General features: G+C 39.3%; 1 protein-coding gene across 1 annotated transcript in view; it reads right to left on the bottom strand.

Moving 5' to 3' along the window:
- Positions 1-1928: 1928 nt before the first annotated feature.
- The window catches only part of KIAA1244 (KIAA1244 ortholog), a gene marked incomplete at its 5' end in the record, with an annotated part of 77454 nt that continues 62278 nt past the window's right edge, over positions 1929-17104 (bottom strand). The window contains 11 exons of the mRNA XM_009083513.1: positions 1929-2120; positions 2857-4087; positions 7217-7347; positions 9101-9232; positions 9862-9964; positions 10733-10847; positions 11416-11592; positions 12094-12222; positions 13042-13186; positions 14676-14779; positions 16242-16364. Of these exons, the coding sequence (XP_009081761.1) occupies positions 1929-2120; positions 2857-4087; positions 7217-7347; positions 9101-9232; positions 9862-9964; positions 10733-10847; positions 11416-11592; positions 12094-12222; positions 13042-13186; positions 14676-14779; positions 16242-16364 (2582 nt within the window). The remainder of the gene's footprint in view (positions 2121-2856; positions 4088-7216; positions 7348-9100; positions 9233-9861; positions 9965-10732; positions 10848-11415; positions 11593-12093; positions 12223-13041; positions 13187-14675; positions 14780-16241; positions 16365-17104) is intronic.

The following is a 17104-nucleotide window of genomic DNA, read 5'->3' as shown; positions in this document are numbered from 1 at the left end:
TTAATCTACCTAAAGACATGGCAACATAAATCAAACTGTGCTACTGTTCTCCTATATACCAAATACTAATCTCATTTGTCCCCAAGGAAGTATTAAAGCTGAGGGGCATAACTGACAATTGAAAAAAATTGTTAAATTACTCATTTATAAACTCAGTTTAGGTGGTAAGAAAGGGTTGTTTTTTTGTGGAATTTTTTATATCCTTTAAACAATTTGGCAAAGGGAAGTTTTGAAAGAAAACGAAAGAGCTTGATTGACACTACAGAAAGTTATGGGACAAATATTCCCTGCACAAGTCTAGCAAGTGACAAATGGGAAGTAGGCAATGGAGGAAAAAGGCAGGAGGATAGTGGCAGCTTGGGTGATGGCTGTTCAGTGGAGCCTCTTGGCTCCCTCTGTGTTTCTAGATTTAAGACGCTTAAAGCAGTTTTAGTTGTGCAAAATCCAGGCCTGATATAAAGAGATGACATTTTTAGGATGCTTTGGAGCAGGGACTGAAGCTGTATATTTAGTTGGTGTGCACATTTTAAAAGCCTTGGGAGAAAAGTATTAAGAGGTCACCCAAGATTAAAATCAACTTCTTTTCAACAAGTTATTTCAACTCTAATCAACAATTTATGTGGTATGGGAGTACAAGATGGAATGTCCCAGGAGCTGTGACATAACTTGTGCAGCAAGGTAACCCGTTGCTGTATCTAGTGTGAAAAGCATCACACATGCATTTGACAACACAATAGTCAATCCTTCCCCTCCTCCTCCCCCTTAACTAACAACAGCAAATTGTGGTAGTCCCTACAGGAGGCTGCACAGAGAGCGATGCACCTCCATGAAGCTCTGTCCCTATTTACAGCAGCAGACAAGAAAGGGGAAAGAAACAGGAACGATACCTCCCTTTCAGACTATTTTCCATCTTGTTTCACCTCAATGTGGAGTGATAGGCTAAGTTTGACAAAGGTGATAAAGGGTGTTCCTGGCTACAGCAGCTCTGTATACGCAAACATAAATTTCCAGTAGATTCGCAGCCGGAGTGTTGCTTAAACTGAAACACTTTATTCTGCTTAGTTGACTGCTGGATACTGGCACATGCTGGTATTTGCTCTGTGGTGTGTCTTGCCCACAGCTTTACAGGAAACAGCAAAACAATCTTCCTTTTTGCCCTTAGGGGGAATTAGGCATGTGGAAAAATGCTCAGCTGTAGGCACAGCTGAAGAGGCAGCCAGGGTAGCATTGTAGAGAGGGCAGATTGACAGTGCCACTTCTCTTTGAGCAGTGAAAGGATGAGTAGTCTGTGCATGGTTCACCAGTTTAGACCTGGCATACTTTAGCTACTCCAAATGTGACCAGACTTCAAAGGCTCTTCTCAGAGCAAAATAAATTTCCACTTTCTCTAGTAAGTGAGGCATTTAGTTACTACACTAATCTTTAGTTGTCTATCCTCTCTCATGCTAATTTTTGAAAGGAAAATGTTACCCTAAAAAGTGTCACCTTTTTACTTGTCCTATAGCCCCACCTTTTCCCTGACTTGTATTTATTTTTTAAGTTACATAGGCTTACTGACCTCCACATGACAGTTGCGTTCACAGCTAATTGCAAGTGTGGAAGTTCAGCTGCAGTTTCTTGTCACTTCCACTGTTGCAAATTTGAATTAAAATGAAGGCTACTGAAATGTATCACCCCTTCAGGTACCAGCCTGATGTACTGGCAGTTTCTGGGTGCTGAGGCCATGGCAGACCCCCTGGACAGACTCATGCTTTGCCTCCTTTGCTAGCGTGAGTGAGGAACACACAGTCTCAAGTGGACAGATGATTTAAATTGACAAGCTTGGTGTTTCTTAATTTACCAACAAACAGGCAATTAATGAACCCCAAACACTTCTTTTCTGTATACCTTGGATGCCTCCTGCCCTTTGCAACAGAGCACAGCTTAGTTTAAATGATGATATCGTAAACTCGGCCCACTCTTCCCAGCCATTCCCGTACTGCCTGGCGGACACGGTTATCCGTCACGTGGCAAGTCAGCTGGCTGATACAGGGGAACACTGCTGGCTGCAGAGCAGTGAAAGTTTGGTCTGGCAAGGCCTGAATCTGGTTGAGAACTGTCAGCACCATGTTGGTCCATGCCTACAAATAAATAGGATACAAAAAAAGATTCTTTAGTCTTTCTGAAGAGATGAGCCCATTGGGTTGAGGCAGAAAATAAGGTATCTGGTGGTTTCAGCCTCATGAAGAGGACTGAGTAATGACAGCATATTCACTTAATGTTCACTGTGTCTTCATAATTCACATTCAGTGCTCTAAGTTATTGTCTGTAATATTGCAGTATCACGCTCATTCTTCATCAACCTTTATTTCGTCCCACAGTGAACAAAGTCTGTCAAGTCTGATGCTTTCACTGCTTTGTTCACGGGGACATGCAAGCAGCAAGCTTCTGTTTAGCTACAGAGTCCACTATTTCTGCTTTGGAATTTAAAAAAAAAGCCTTCCTTAAGTACAAAAGCATTGTGACAAGAAGCATGACATTTTCAAAAGCCTTAAGTGGGCTAGAACCCTCAGCAGTAAGCAATGAGTTTGCTGTAGGTTGTTAGTTCTTACGATTAAGTACAGCTTTGGTCCCAGTCACAGAAACACTCCTGAAAGCTGAACTAGTATATGCCTGATAGTACTTCCCTAAAGACCTGACTTTGTTTTAATAGGACAGAACCAGGTTTTTGCCGGTCCAGCTGCTGAAAGATTCAGTCCTCATCATGATGGCTTTATGTAATGAGGACATTTAATGAAGTATGTATAATAAGATAATATGCATAGGTATCTTTTCAATTATTGCTATTATTATTAGCATTCTATAAGAATGTCCTACCTGTATTTGGGCCTCAGCATCCCTAACAGATATATTCAGGGAGCTGACTGTGGATCCTGAGCGTGGTCTTTTCTCTTGTCTCAAGATCTCTGGACCAGCACTGAATGAATGCCTCATTTGACCATGATCCATAAGATGTTGTGGCCGCTGGAGTACAGGTGAGTCTGACTCTCTTGAACCCAGAAGCTCCCCTTTCTTTTCCACTTTGACCTCTTTGGTGAAGGATGTCATGGCCTGTTGCTGCTTTCTCTTCTTATATTCTGTCATGAGCTTGGAGATAGTTTTGTCAGTGGCTATGGTGTAGATCTTGTTGCCAGCACTCTCCCACCATTCTTTTTTCTTGGTTTGCTCCTTTTTCTCTGGTTTAGGACTTAGGGGTGGGGGTAGCAGCAAGATTTCTCCACTCCCTCCTCGAGGTGTCAGGCTGTCTCCCAGCTGGTCTCTGATTTGACTCCGGTCATCTTCTGATGGTGTGTCCTTCCCAGATAGCCCTCCGGTTGATGGGGTGGAGGTTTCTGAGTGAAAGGATGGCAAAATGAAGAAAGAGTCACCTTTGAACACTGGAGGCTCTTCTACATTATTCTCCAGGTCCAGATGCATCTGGATGTAGTTATTGCACAGTTCCATGCAGAGCTTATGAAGCCGCTTGATTAGCCATCCCCAGTCTGCATTGCTGACTGGCTGTACGCTCAGAGATGGTATTCGAGCCCTCCACTGTCTCTTCTCCTTCCCTCGTGGGGGACTGACCTGGGCAGTTTCTTCAAAAATGTCTTCATCTTCTGAAGAACACTGCTGTGATGAGTCTGTGCTTCTCTCATCGTCTTCAAAGAGGATCTTTTTCACTTGCTCTGCAGTGATGCTCTCCTGGTTCGTCAGGATTGCACAAACCAAGGCATGGAAGTAGATGTTGAAGCTCATTGCCGACTGGCGATACAAGTTGGCAGCTCCACTAATGCCAGACACTTTTTTCAGTAAACACTTCAACCCAGGTCTGGTGTCAAACTCTCTGGCTGTTCTGTAGGAGTCCAGTAGTAAGTCAAAGATGACAGCCAGGTTTTGCATGGAGATGTACCTGAGAAACCCAGCCAACTTGTTTTCTGGTACTTGTATTGTCATTTTCTCCTCCAAGCTAGAAGGGCCTTTCACAAATTCTTCCAGTAAGATGTCATATAAATTCTGGAGCAGTACTTGGTGGGACAGCAAGCTCACCACTATCGTCCTGAAAGGAATACTTGGTAAACCAAGCATGAGAAGGAAAAAAATCACAGAATATTAAAATGGTGCATTGTGCTTTTAGTAAAAGTACAGGACTACTTCATATTTTAGAACCTAACATGAAAAGTGCAAATGAAAGGCCACATTTTCCCAGCCTTGTTACAAAAAACTGGAGAAAGATAAAGCACTCTAGAATGGTCTTTCAGCTACTCTTTCAAATACTTTCCTAGAAGGGAAGACACATTGGTTAAGCAAAAGTAACTGTCTACAGCAAGTACACTAATGGCACTTGTGCAGAGGTAGTATTAAAACAGCTCTATTAAGACTTTTGTCCTTTTCTTCAGTGTCTGACACTGAGGAATTAACTATTCTGTATTTTAATTTCTTAGCAGCTGCAAGTACACTCAATATTTCAGCCTACTATGACTGAGGAATTTAACACACAAGTTATTCCTTCACCAGTGTGTCAGACAACCTTAACTTTGCCATGATAAATTGAGGCCAAAACTAGTTTACTACTCATTTTCCATTTCCACTAACACCAGGAGTACTTCTTATAAATAAAGCACGAAGAGCCAACCAACCAATAAGGAAACATGTACAAACAGCAGCAGTGCAATGCAGCATGCAAAGAAGCTGAAGTCTGGCTGAAGGCACATTTCACTGTTTGCTCTTAAGACTTCAACTTGAACATGGAGAGCCTAGTATGGAAATATCTATTTCTGACCCTGTTTCTCAAATATAATGTTGGGTGATTCTTAGCTCCTGTTAGAGAGATGCCGTGAATTTTTCTAGCCCTTGATAATTTTTGAATTGCCTAGAGGACTCAGGAATGGCAAATTCCTCCAGGCAGAGTTTTCAGGTCTTTCACCAGTAATAACACTGAGAAGCTTCCAGGTAACAAAGGCTTAGAAGAAAGAGTGGAAAACATTGTTGTTTGCTGTCTCGTGGATTTAAAATTATGAACTGCAAAACCTAGCCTTTAAAAAAAAAGACTTTGCATAAGATTACAGCAGCAAATGTTTCAAATGGAGCTGATGCACATAAGAATACTTGTTTTGATGTAGGGAACTATGATGGCTCATGTTTTAATTAGCATGACTATCAAGAAAGGAAGAGATTTTTCAATTTGCTTGCAATACTGAAGTTTAAGGTCTAAGTCAAACCAAATCTTCATGTAACATGAGAAGTTCAGTTGTAGACCTTTTATTTTTTTCTTGCAAATATTATTCCACTTTCATTAAACAACTTTCAAAAGTGTTTGGAAATACCAAAACAATAAGTCTAATCTAAAATATTTTTTTGAGAAATCATATCAAAACTCAGTTTTCAGAATGCAACATTTTTTGTCTGAACTTTTTTTTAAAACTTCTTCTTGGATTAAGTTACCTATGTCAGTTTGCTTACCATGACACAGTTGTCAGTGCTGACACACCAGTAAAATTTAGTAGTCTTATTATCTGACAGTGCTAAAATCTTGATGATTAACACATACATTTGAGCTCTTCATGGGGAAGTAATTTTCTGCTGTAAAAAAATCATTAGTGGCTCTGACTCAGAAAAGCTCTTAAGAGCATGTATAAAGTTAAATGAGAGCTTGCAGTGATTTCAAGCAACTAATCCTTTTCCAAAAGTGGAGTCAGGAATGAAGGAGATCCTCTTTCCTTGTAACAGCCAAAAAAGCAATTTACAAGGATAGTGTAAAGTACTGCTCAATCCCAAAAGAAACTAGTACAGAACTATAGGTGAAAACAATGCCAAAGCTGGTTAAGGATAGTATTTTCTTATTCTGCCCAAAGTTTCAACCTGAAATATATGATTACTTTTTAGGAAGAAGAAAAGCTCCCTTACCCCAGCTTCCTGTGAAACGATGCAGCATTAAGGAAACAAAAGCAAAAGGGAGAAGAGAAACCTGGCTAAGGTTAAAGTAAAACTTTTGAAAGGCCACAGTTACTAGCATGCATGTCTGGCATATTACCGCACTGCTGTAGCAAATAATATGAAAAACAGTGGCACAGTCAAATTTTGAGCCGTATTTTGGTGAAAAACTGAGCATTGCTGGGGTAACACTGGCCTATTGGCATATACACTTTTTGCAGTTGTTTAGACAAAGCGCAGTGTGAGAGCATTCAGAGTTTGTATTAATTGCAAGCTCTATTTATTTGTTTAAAGACAAGCAAGACCAAGACCCATGCTACCTTTATGAACACAGCCTGTTAGATTGCACGGCCTTATGAGGTGTGAGAGGTGAGTATCCCAGTCTTTTACTTTGCATTCATTATTGCAAGAAAAATGATCTGCAAACCTTTGGATAAAGCAGATATTTTCCCAGCACAAAGGGTTTAGACTGTGATCTCAACCTTTCTTCATCTCTGTGCAGGACCCTGTTCCCTGCAGGCAAGGCAACAAAGCACCTGCTCTTGGGGGAAACTTCTGTACAGCTGTGTAAGAAGAGACATCTTGCACGTTCTTTCTTCCTGTCCATCCAAAGAAGGGACCATCACATTCTGGCTCCTTGTTGCAAGCAATAGTTTAGATTTGAATGAGATCGCCTGAAGTGGTATAGAAGCAGGTTTGGTATCTTGTAAAAGACAATTTCATGCTATGTATTAGATACTTTGCAATACAAACACAAACCCTGAATGCAGAATTCTGATCTTGGCCCTACTGATGTTACAGTAGTTGCTTAAAGAACTAAGTGCAAGCAAAAAGAAATATTCTTTAACGGGATCCAATTGTCATGCAAATGCATGAGTTTCTGTGGTGGTAACATAATAGAAGGACTTCCACAAAAATAAAGTGCCAAGCAAAAACAACATTCCCAAGCCCTATATGTTGACAGTTTCACAGCTTTGGATGTGGACTCTTCATTTTATACTACTCCAGTCTATCCATGGACTTTTTCTACCTTCTTAGTTGAGTAATATTGAATTTAAAAGACCATTAGTGAAGCAGACATTGCATTTGCTAGGTATCATTACAAACATAACAGTGTCACAAAACCTAATTTGATCAGTGTATTTGTTTTTTTGATAAGCCCCAGGGAGAGGTATGGTTTGCCAGGCTCAGTTCACATCTCTGGCTGGCTGGCAGTATTTTTATCTTACTTTTAATGAGACAGTATTTTCCTGAGAAGATATTTTACCTTCTCTGGCTATGCCCATTTGGTTTCTTATCTGGTGGTAGGTCAATGATGAGCACACATGACTGGGCATGTTCAAACCCTTCCTTATTGCTAGGGGTCTTTGGGGAGCACTGAGTCTCCAGCATGAAGACCTAGAAAACAACAAGTCACATAAAGCAATCAGTTTAGCACTTGCAATGGGTTGCGGTGAGGCTTGAGAATAGGATTCCCTGCATCATCAAAGATCTGTCATATTTTACAGTGATAGGGAGAATGCAAGGTTTAACCATAGACATCAACTTAGTATCACACAGCCACTTGCTTACCACACCCCACACCTTGTCCCCTTTGAAGATGGGGAGGAGAATCCGGGCAAAAAGGTAAAACCCCATGGTTGAGATGAATGGTTTAATAAGTTAAATAAAGTATAAAAAAACAACAACCACCACCAAAAAAAAAGGAGGCAACAAAAAAAAAAAGAAGGAGAGAAATAAAACTTGCTGAATGCAGCTGCTCATGCCTGTTCCTGAGCAGTGATAGGCCCTTCCCAGCCAACTCCCTCCATTTACATACACAGCATGATACTCTATGGTATAGAATATCCCTCTGGCCAGTTCCTATCAACTGTTCTGGCCCTGCTCTCCCCAAGCTGAGCATGTGAAACTGAAGAGTCCTTGACTTAGAGTAAGCACTGCTCAGCAACAACTAAAACATCAGTGTGTTATCAACATTATTATCATACTAAATTCAAACCACAGAACTGTACCAGCTACTAGGAAGAAACTTAACACCACCCCAGCCAAAACCCAGACAGAGGGAAATGGGGAAACAACTCTCAGTTGCTGTAGCTTTGTCTTGTAGCTTCACATTTGCAGCAAATCCTTACTAAGGAGAACTCAGGGAGTGCCAACGATAGTGTCTACAAGAAAAGTATAAATGCCACATTCCCTGCTTTCTCTTGAGTTCTGCATCTTTAAAATTTAATTTAAAACATTTTTTTCTATTCAAAGCCTGCCACTGCCATGTTATTTGTGATCACAAATCCTGGTCTCTGTCTCTCAGATTTTCAAGCAGCATCAGGGTTTGATTTATGAAGTCAGAAATTGACACCATACATCTGCTGGCTGTTTTAATCCAGCTGCTTTCCCATGATGAAACTGTCATACAGTATTTACAGTTTTATGGTACCCTGCAGGTCATTAAGTTCAGTCTGCTGTATTTCAAAGAACTTGTTTCATATAACCACTTTAACCATAAAATGAATAACTCCATTGTAGTCAAAGGGACCCTAAGAAGGTTGTCTCCAAGTTTGCTCTGCTGATAGTTCCCAGTAACTCTTCTTCTCTGCAATCTATACCTAGGTATTTATAGAGAAAAAAAATCCGCATTTCTTTTCAAACTCTGCTTTAATAGGTTGAACAAATCTTGTTTTCCTAGTTTCATATCACCATTTCTGTTCTAGTGAATTTTTGCCCTTTGAATTTATCAGTCTTTGACAGAGTAATCAGAAATGTATATGGTATTCTAGATGAGGATTCACAGTGACAGTACTATTTCCCATTCTCTCTCAGAAACATTTCCACTGATGTATGCTAATGTTGCTGTTTTTAAAACTACATTAGACAACAGGTTCATCTTCAGTCCTCCTCAGGTACTATGCATCTTTCCCTCTCCTAGGCATTCCTAATTCCTACTTACAGGGGGACAGTTTTGAAGGTGGGGTGTTTTTTCCTTGTTTTTATTACTTTTCCTGAATACTATTATTAGACAAATAAATGTTAGTCTAGTCATGAGAAAGTCTTTGCCTACAGAGTTTGTGAGGAAGTTGGTGGTAAAAACATTTTTATAAAGAAAAGCCCCAAGTTTGAAAGGTTCTCTGACTTTTCCTGAAACATCCATTAGTACCTGTTGTGCCATGGCTCTGATTCTCCAGTATTCAGCTTCAGCACTTGGTGAGAGGGAGGGGGCTGCCACCTTCACTTCACAGGCATCTCCACTAAAGCTTTCAGAACCACTGTGGAAATAGCCCAACAGGTTCTATAGAAAGACACAACATCAGACTTTCACCGTGTGTTAGACAAGTTAGTGGCTGTAGCACTGTCCAGCCTGTTCGTGTGAAATACAAGATTCAGAGAGAATTGCCATTGCCATCCACTGGTCACCTGCCAGTTAGCATTTAATATATACAGTGTAAAGGCACTACAGCTTCTTATGCACTCTGGCCTGCAATCATGTAACAGGATTTTTTGTCTACAAGACAGCGAGTTGAAAACTAATCTACATATGGAGCATGCAGCTACAGGATTAAGTAAGCAAGATTGTCTTCTGTCTAGTTTTAGCCAATCCAGAGGAAGAAATGGATCAAAAGGTAAGTTTTCATCTACTGAACTCTTCTGATTTCATACTGGCAAGGTAATTTAAAATAAGTCTGGACTGTTAGCTAGTAGTGTTGAATGTACATGTTAAGAAAAACTGATTTCAAACTCCCCTGTTTATCCAACGTTTCATTATGAATTGACAAATTAACAAAAGTTACCACATAATCTTTGCACTTCTTTTCCTGGCTTGGTACACAAAAACTTGTCCGAAGAAGAAAAGCCACCTCTCAAAAGTTAGACAAAATTACTCACACTAGTTATAAACTGTAAGCAAAAAGGCAAGTTTACCTTTACTGGCTCCAGAGTGGCAGAGAATGCATCCTGCAAGGCACAACATGCAAGTCTCCACATCTCTTCAGTAAAAACAGGCCCTGCTGTCACTAACACATACCTGCAAGGACACAGGAAAAAGTTCCTGTGTTCAAGAAGGAACTAGACAATTCTTACTTGTAAAGGGAGAAGGTTGAAAATTCCCATCCCTGGAAGTGTTCAAGGCCAGATTGGACTGGGCTTTGAACAACCTAGTCTACTGAAAGGTGTCTCTGCCCTGCCCATGGCAGGAGGGTTGGAACCAGATGATCTTTAAAGGTTCCTTCCAACCCAAACCATCCTATGATTCCATGAAAACAGGACAAAAGGCTTATTTAGTAGTTAGACTAAGGTTATCCCATCTCCTCAGTTGCTACCCAGACCTATATTTGTAATTACACTGTAGTTTTGACTTTTTTCCTTTGCTTTTTGCCTAAATAATCATCTTGCCACACAATGTATAAGTATATAAATACAATGCTTATTTTGATCATGAATGTAATAACCTGAAGGCTGTGAAAGGTATTAATTACCTCTGAAGACCTGTTAATTCCAGCAGAAACACTCTTGATTATTTTTCCTAAGGGTCAATTACTGACTAACTATAAGTAATGTACAAATGCTTTTTATGGGAATCATACATACAGTAATGCCTAAAATCACAGGTTCTGAAGCAGACTGAAAACAGCAAGAAAAGGTTAGTAAATCTAAAATTAATTCTTCAAATAACAAGTGGTAAGATACAATGTAGACTTCTTTTGAGATGTTTACCAATTTAACCAGTTCACAAGTTCTTCAAAGGCACAGACATCTTTTTTTGAATATGCCAGGAGTGAACAGATTGGGTTACCTGATACAAGAGCAGCCAACTCTGGAAATAATTTCTGTTGGTTCTGCTACACAGGCTACCAGCAACTTGAAAAGATCTTTCAGCATAGTGTTGATCATATTTTCATAACCAATATCTATAAGGAAAAGACAAAGACTGGTTTTAACATCATTGCCTTTTCATTATAATTAAACAGTCTTGCTACACTTACTGCTATTCAGAGAATTTACAGAATAAAATTCTTTTTACGCAGCTATCAGAGTTCAATTTTGAAGCATGCATTGCATCAAGCTGAAATAAGAACAATCCTTTTGATGTTAACAATATAAAATATCTGGACTTAAGTGGTACAGGGGAAATTCTCTTAGATCCTGTTTCTGATAGTTTAGTTCTTTATGATCAAAGCCTTTGTACTGTCTTTTTGAAAGTATAATAAAGACTATGATGATTTAATTTTAAAGATAGCCCTGCTCGGAGCAGGAAGCTGGACTAAATAACTTCCATCAGTCCCTTACAATTTCCCCCCCTCCTGCTCCCATAATTCTAAACCCTATACAGAACAAAAAAGTCCCAAAGAGAAATTAACCCTCCTCCTTCTCTTATTTTATGCCTGAGCAATGAAAAAAGCAATGACTCCATCTACCCAGCTAGCTATTCAGTAACATGTCACTGATGACAGTGGATGTGACAGTACAATGACATACCTGAGTGTATGAAATTCTGAATGTGTTCCACTACAAGTTCACAGGAAAGGCCAATGGCATGCTTGAAATTAGCAGATGCCACATCCCAGTAACAATGGTCACCATGGCTGCGATGGAGCCAAAGAGACATCGTGGGAAGAAGAAGATGTACAACTGCATAAATGCCAAATCCTGGTCCTTAAAATAAACACAATGATGATTGTATATTTTTTGCTTACAAAACCTACATGCTCAAATTTGCAAAGTTGTTCTAAGCTTGAGGCCTGGGATGATGCTGAAGAAAGCAGATTCTGAAATTTTTTTGTGAGATGATAATGGTAAGATGTTTTGGATCCAGTTGTGAGGTACTATATGAACATTTAGTCAACTGTTTACCTGCTGTCTTTTCTAGACACCAAGCAAACATTTTCTGTGGCTAGGACATCGACAGAATACTGCACCTCCTTACTTGTGCAATGAATCTAAGAATATGTTCAATATGCTCTTACAAGACACCTTTTGTCAACAGAAAATGCACTGACTGGAACAACAAATCAGCTCTAAGAAAATCCCTTTCTACTTGAGAATGCCTCTGTGCAGCTTTAGCATGAGTAACACACTTTAGAGAAGTGGTTTAGGATTCTAAAGGGTTCAGGTCAGGACTCTGCTAGCTCATATTTTATCAAGCTCTTTAATTACCAGGTGTCTTGGCAACATCCCTCAGCAATTCAAAGAGCAGATCCAAAGTAGGAGGCTGGTGCTGACGGGGACAGTTGGATATGGCAGTTGTTAATTCTTCCAGCAGAATAATCCAGACATTGATAAGGCCTACAAGTAGAGAAAGAAAGATTAAAAACCACGAGTGAGATACCACATTGACCATAGGTGAAACTTGCCCTCAGAAAGTGATGGGAGCTAAGAAATTAATTAATTTAAAGATCATGGGTTCTTGCATGTTCACTCTTGCTGTGTAATTTTTGTGCAATAAATGTCCAATTTTTGAAATGATAGTCTCCTTTTCCCTCCTTTTAGATTAAGTCTACCACTCTACCACTTGGCTCTGCAGAGACCTAGTTCATCAAACACCTGATTAATCCACAACCCAGATAAGCTACACAAATAAACAGGAGACAAATGCTGCATGTTTTTCTGGAGGTCATAGAACTTTTTATGGACTTCAGAAATTCACTGTTTATTTCAACAGACCACAGTACAAATTTGGAAACATTTAAACAATTATTCTTTATCTTTCTAGACTATAACTCAATACTGATTTTTCTTGTGGTAAAGGCAGGCCTGCCAATACCAACCTTAAAAGTTTTTCACTCCATTACTTCAGCTGTGGTCTAGAAAGTATTTTTGTGCTAGCTCTCAGAAATACATACTGGTTGCATTATGAATATCAGCATAATCAAAACATTATTAATTTAATGATTATCTTGCCCCAAGAGAGGGGCTGTATTTTCTTATATACGAACTGTATCTTTCAACATAAAGAAGGTGACATGACCTGAACTTCCAAGCTCAGCGTGCACACATGTGTGTGTAGACAACAGGATTTTGCTTTCAGCTGTTGGCAAAATTTACAGGAACATACAGAAGAAGCAACTGATTAATTCTGCATTTACTGCATTTCAATGCACTTACCAGTGTCGTCATCAAAGTCAGAAAGGATGCACTCAATGCCATCCTCACTGCTGGCTGACTGCTCCTGCACTCTGCGGGGCAAGTTAACCAGCCGGCCACTAAGGAAGATGGGTTTCAAGGGCATCTTATAGATTTTGGCTAACAACTTGGGGAAGGAGGGAAGGAGACAGAGAAAGAAAGAAAAGATAAACATATATGGGAAAGTTTGTAAAAGCTATCACATACAACATAGGTATATAAAATGAAAGTAATAAAAACACAATTAGAGGCCAGAATTCTTCTGTTCATTGACAAGTAAAGGGTTGGGAGTAGAAATAGAGGGAGAGCAGCAATTTAAATAACACATTTCTGAGAAGGGAGTGTGCTGGCTCCTCATTTGTGAGGGACAAATGTTATGACTTACTGAGTGTATCTGTGACCTACGAAGCTCCATTAGCTGTACATAGAATATTTTGAAACTCTGAGGGACGAAGTAAATATGATAAAAGGACCTGTCCAGGTTTATTTCAGAGCTTCATTACCTGGGCTGTCATTACATAACAAAACCAAACTACAGAACTGTGCTGGGAAGCTACTACCATTCTATCAGGTCTTTCTAAAGCGAATAATGTATTTCCAGTATACAGGCATGATTTTTTTGTTTAGTCATTCCTGTTCTTCTTCTACTGACAAGTTAAAAGGCATAACAAGATATAAATAGCTGCTTATTTTAAAGAGGAGAAAATATTTTTGCCTTACTGTAGACTGAGTTTTGTAATGATAAGGAATAATGATGTGGTGCGGTGTATAGGTAGAACAAACATTAGATATACACAGATATTCACTAATTTTTTTAAAGTGCACTAAGTAACAAGTAAAGCTTGCTATGTCTGCTGTTTATTATTCTAAGCTGCATTATTCTTTCCTTCTTTTCTCAGTCTGTACACTAAATCCACCCATTATCTCTGAATTTAGATATTAGTCCTTTCAGCTATGGTAACATCCTTTGTTGTGCATTTGTATTGTATCCAGAAAAAGCCATGGCCTGGGTCCAGCAAAAAGACCTGCAGGTACTACAGAAATACAAACAATACAATAAAATTAGACAAAAATTGTCCAGATAACCCTGGATAATAAAATGTGCTGCGTGCAAGGAGATTACAGGAAACATGCCAGCATTCTAATTGTCAGAGATTTGCCCTGAGCTTCAGATATGTTTTCATATTACAGATAAGCTGCTTCTGCATTTCAGAGGGTGTAACCTGTTGCTCTTATTAAGATCTGAAAATTCTCAGGCTGCATTGTTGGGGTTTTTTTCCTCTTTCATTCCCAACACTATTTATGGTATCTGTTTAAATAAGAATGAATTTAGCTTTGAATACGTTACTACTAAGTTTTGATTATTCACATTTTCCCACATGCTCCTTAGGTCTCAGTGTTTTTATCTTCTCAGCTCTCCCACCACTAGCTGGCCTAGAAGGTATTGACATCCCCTCAGATCACTACACTGTCCACCTGGCACTGCAGGTACTGTCATCAGGCTCACCACAGACTCTGTTGGATTAATGCAAACCATCTAATGCCTGATGCAAAGCCTGCAGGTTAGAACTATTTCCTAGGCCAGGTCAGTGCCTGTATAAGATTGTTTGTGATACCTGAGAACATCTCCTGAGGTAATCAAGAGCAGGAAGGCACAAGTCTGTAGATGCAGATCCTGATCCTGGCACACAGTCACCCATCTCCTTACAATCTACTTCCCCTGGCAACAGGAAAGGCAACATTAGGACAGACAGAAGAATAGAAAAAAACATAACTAATTTTCCTTTTTCATTCAGTTATGCCCTAACATCCAAATGGAATCCAGAAAACATCCTCTGCTTGATCTTATTAGATGACAACCAGGTGATTCCCACACAAACAATACAGTAATATTGGTCACAGTTTGAATGCAAACTTTTATATGAATAAATGATTTTATAAATACATGTATATTTAATAACTATTTTAAAGTTTTGTCTACTATTGAGATCAGCCAAGTCAGCCAGTTTTATGCTAAAATACGTATAGTATGGTATTATATTTGCTGAATTATCCCATAGTCCTACTACCTTTAATACAAGATCTTGCTTTTTGACATGTAACCACAAAGGGGTCAAAATTATCTCATGAAAGTAAGAAACCTAAAGAAATGTATGACAGGCTTTTAGGCTGTCCAGAAGAAAGATAAGTTCCCTCTACTGGTACCGGACATGTAAGTTTGTTTCTCTTTTGTACTAATAATTACAAATTATGGTCTGTCATCACAATCTGAATTCTTCCCCTGTTGAAACTGATGGTGAAACAGCTTAATTAGACAAGAGTAACATTAAAGACTAGATCTGCTGCAGTTAGGTGCTTCACTTGAATCAAAGGGAGTTGCTTACAGATCCAAAAACCTCTGTGAATAAATATACATAGAGAAAGTCTCATTTTACCACTTGTTACAAGTTTTGTAATTTACATAACAAAAAAACTCATCATTGCCATAGACAATGAAAAGTGTCAAATTCTAACGATCAAGGCAAGCCATGGGTCACAAGCACGGAGGCAGAAAACCCAGCACCATTTGCCTTTGTTCTCAAGTTTGGCAAAGCACCACAATTACTCTGCAGGGTCACCTTGAAAGGGTATGCCTGGTCTCTCCTGCTCTCAGTAACACAATGGAAACACTAGTCATGGGAACAGTGTTAGCTGCAATGCCCATGATCTTAGATAAAGTTTGGTGCGTTTTCCACATTGGATATTCCAAACTACTGCTGATGAGGTGGGCAAGGGAGAGAAAGGAGGCATGTGCCTTTGACCTCTGAATGACCTCTGGACAGATCCCATTCTGTTGCAGTCTGTCTCTGCACAATTCCAGGCCATTTCTGCAATATTCTGGGGTTTGGGTGGTTTTTAGTATTATTCTTTAAAATAATGTAAGCAAGTCCTGATGCAAATTAAGATCAAATGAAGCAGACACCTAATAGTGAGATGCTTCTTGGCTGCTATAAAAACAGGGAGATTGATAGCATTAAAAATGTTTCTGAAATAACCCCTCAGTCCTGAATTGATTTTATTTTTTTAAGCATTCTTCATTGCCTCTCTCCTACCATACTATGCATTACATAACTGAATTATCCTCTTTGACAGGATAAAGTTTGACATATCATGACTTAATAGGATAAAAGGAAAATATTTACCCAGTCCTTTGACAAACTTCATAAGGCACATAATGTAACTGGTGGCAGCATTGGCAAAGACTTGGATGCTGTCTGTGTTAAGAAATGCTTCAAAGACATCAAACACTGGAGCCTGGCGTTTCCCTGTGGAAATAAAAAGATGAGAACTCTTCCCCACCCTCCATAAAAACGATTTTTCCAACAGTTTTTCAACAATTTAACTGAACCTGTAGAATCTCTTCTATTCTGGGCCGAGACAGAAATGATCTTAGAAGTAAAACCTTCTGAGGCAACTTGTACAGCCCTTCATAGAAAGCGATACAGACTCTCACCTTCGCCTAATTTATGAAAAATACCAGCTTACACCTGCCCAAATGGTAACAGCAGGTTTGAGCTCTTGAACACAGCTCAGTAGCTAATACTTCTGTTTGGTGGAGGTTTCTGGTTTAGTTTTTGATAACTGCCAAGGTGACAGCAATCACACAGACAGCTATTCAGATTATACAGAAAGAAAATAGCCTTGCATTTCCTAAGGAGATTATTGGCCTTCAAAAGCTGTATACACCTGTATTCAGCAATCAGCCACAACAGATCTCGAGGACAAAATTTAGGAGGAAAACCACATCCCTTACATGTGACTTGTAACATTTAAAAATGCCTTCTAATATGGCAAAAGAACAGAATGAAGTAATTTTTCCATATTTCTTCATTTCCATACAAGCCAACATCTCTGGGAAACATACACATTCTTATAGCAAACATTGTCTGTAATAGCATTAGCAATTTGAAGCTTTGTGATAAAGTGCCTAGACAAGCAATTGCCTAGATGATCACACTAGGTTACCCTGATGTATAAGAACAATAGATTTCACACAGTAAGACAG

This window comes from Acanthisitta chloris, unplaced genomic scaffold, assembly GCF_000695815.1.
Source record: "Acanthisitta chloris isolate BGI_N310 unplaced genomic scaffold, ASM69581v1 scaffold12451, whole genome shotgun sequence".
Lineage (NCBI taxonomy): Eukaryota > Metazoa > Chordata > Aves > Passeriformes > Acanthisittidae > Acanthisitta > Acanthisitta chloris.
Note: the sequence above shows the minus strand (reverse complement) of the source record. Positions and strands in the feature narration are given on the sequence as shown.